Source organism: Echinops telfairi, unplaced genomic scaffold (genome assembly GCF_000313985.2).
Source record: "Echinops telfairi isolate 266 unplaced genomic scaffold, ASM31398v2 ScPeMD7_70;HRSCAF=299, whole genome shotgun sequence".
NCBI classification, from domain to species: Eukaryota; Metazoa; Chordata; class Mammalia; order Afrosoricida; family Tenrecidae; genus Echinops; species Echinops telfairi.
This window is the reverse complement of record NW_022103968.1, coordinates 62,105,295-62,106,530: the sequence shown is the minus strand read 5'-3', so window position 1 is coordinate 62,106,530 and position 1,236 is coordinate 62,105,295. Positions and strand designations below refer to the sequence as shown.

Here is a 1,236-nt window from a genome sequence, read left to right as displayed (position 1 = left end):
CTAAAGGGGCAATGAGCGACCGCTCCTCTCTGCGTCCCCATTAGCCAGCCTCCAGTGCCCTACCCCTAGGCGCCCTCTTGCTGTGGATCTGAATTGTACAGCTCCCAGAAGGCTGGATTCTGCTGGGGGTAGGGTGTGGGGTGGGTACAGTTCTTCCTTATTGCCATCCAGTGCACCAAGGGTCCTCTCCAACTCCTTCCAGACAGTGTCCCTGCCTGGAGGGATGGGCTGCGGGTTCTAGGCAGTGACCCTGCCTGGAGGGACGGGCTGCGGGTTCTAGGCAGTGACCCTGCCTGGAGGGACGGGCTGTGGGTTCCAGACAGTGTCCCTGCCTGGAGGGACGGGCTGTGGGTTCCAGACAGTGTCCCTGCCTGGAGGGACGGGCTGCGGGTTCCAGACAGTGTCCCTGCCTGGAGGGATGGGCTGCGGGTTCTAGGCAGTGACCCTGCCTGGAGGGAGGAGCTCACTGCCTTCAGGGTCCAGGCTGTGGTGAGAGCCTTGATGCCCAGGGTCTCTGGGTGGCTCCCCCTCAACCACCCTTCTCTTTTCCTCTCCACTTGTCAGAGCTCCGCCTGGAAGGGAACTTCCTGCACCGCCTCCCTAGTGAGGTCAGTGCACTGCAGCACCTCAGAGCCATCGACCTGTCCCGGAACCAGTTCCAGGACTTCCCCGAGCAGCTCACCACCCTGCCGGCGCTGGAGACCATTAACCTGGAGGAGAATGAGATCGTTGGTGAGTCAGGGCCCCAGGGCCTGCCTGGCCCCCAGCTCTCCCCTGTCCACTGAGCAAGGGCTCCCAGGGCCGGGGCTCTGCGAACACCCACAGGTGTGAGGGAGGCTGGCACATCCTGGTCTGAGATGTTGAGTGAAGGGAGTACTACACCCTCCACCCCTATGCCACCTGTTGGGGCTGGGCTGGTCACTTGAAGGCCTTGACGTGCCTCGCTGTGTAATCCTGAGCTGGCAGGGGGACCTTGGGTCACAAGCTCTCCCTCTCTGGGCTTCCCATGTGCCCGTTGAGGCTGACTCTAAACCCCTTTAGTTCTAATCCTCTGTCGACGAATTACACTCAGCTTCCCACTCCTCTGCCTGCTCTTCATCACTAAAGGGGCAATGAGCGACCGCTCCTCTCTGCGTCCCCATTATATGCGGGGTCTTTGAAAAGTTCCTGGGGAAGTGGAATGGCAAGATAAAGGAACTCCCCACCCCTTTCTGTAGCCTCCTCGTACCTGTTTCC

At 60.8% G+C, this 1,236-nt stretch overlaps 1 protein-coding gene across 2 annotated transcripts in view; it reads left to right on the top strand.

Annotated features, from left to right (window-relative positions):
• The window catches only part of LRRC20 (leucine rich repeat containing 20), a 93,203-nt gene that overhangs the window by 68,978 nt on the left and 22,989 nt on the right, over window positions 1-1,236 (top strand). For both annotated transcript variants that reach the window (XM_004701145.2, XM_045291624.1), the window contains exon 4: window positions 565-732. In XM_004701145.2, coding sequence (XP_004701202.1) covers window positions 565-732 — 168 coding nt within the window. The remainder of the gene's footprint in view (window positions 1-564; window positions 733-1,236) is intronic.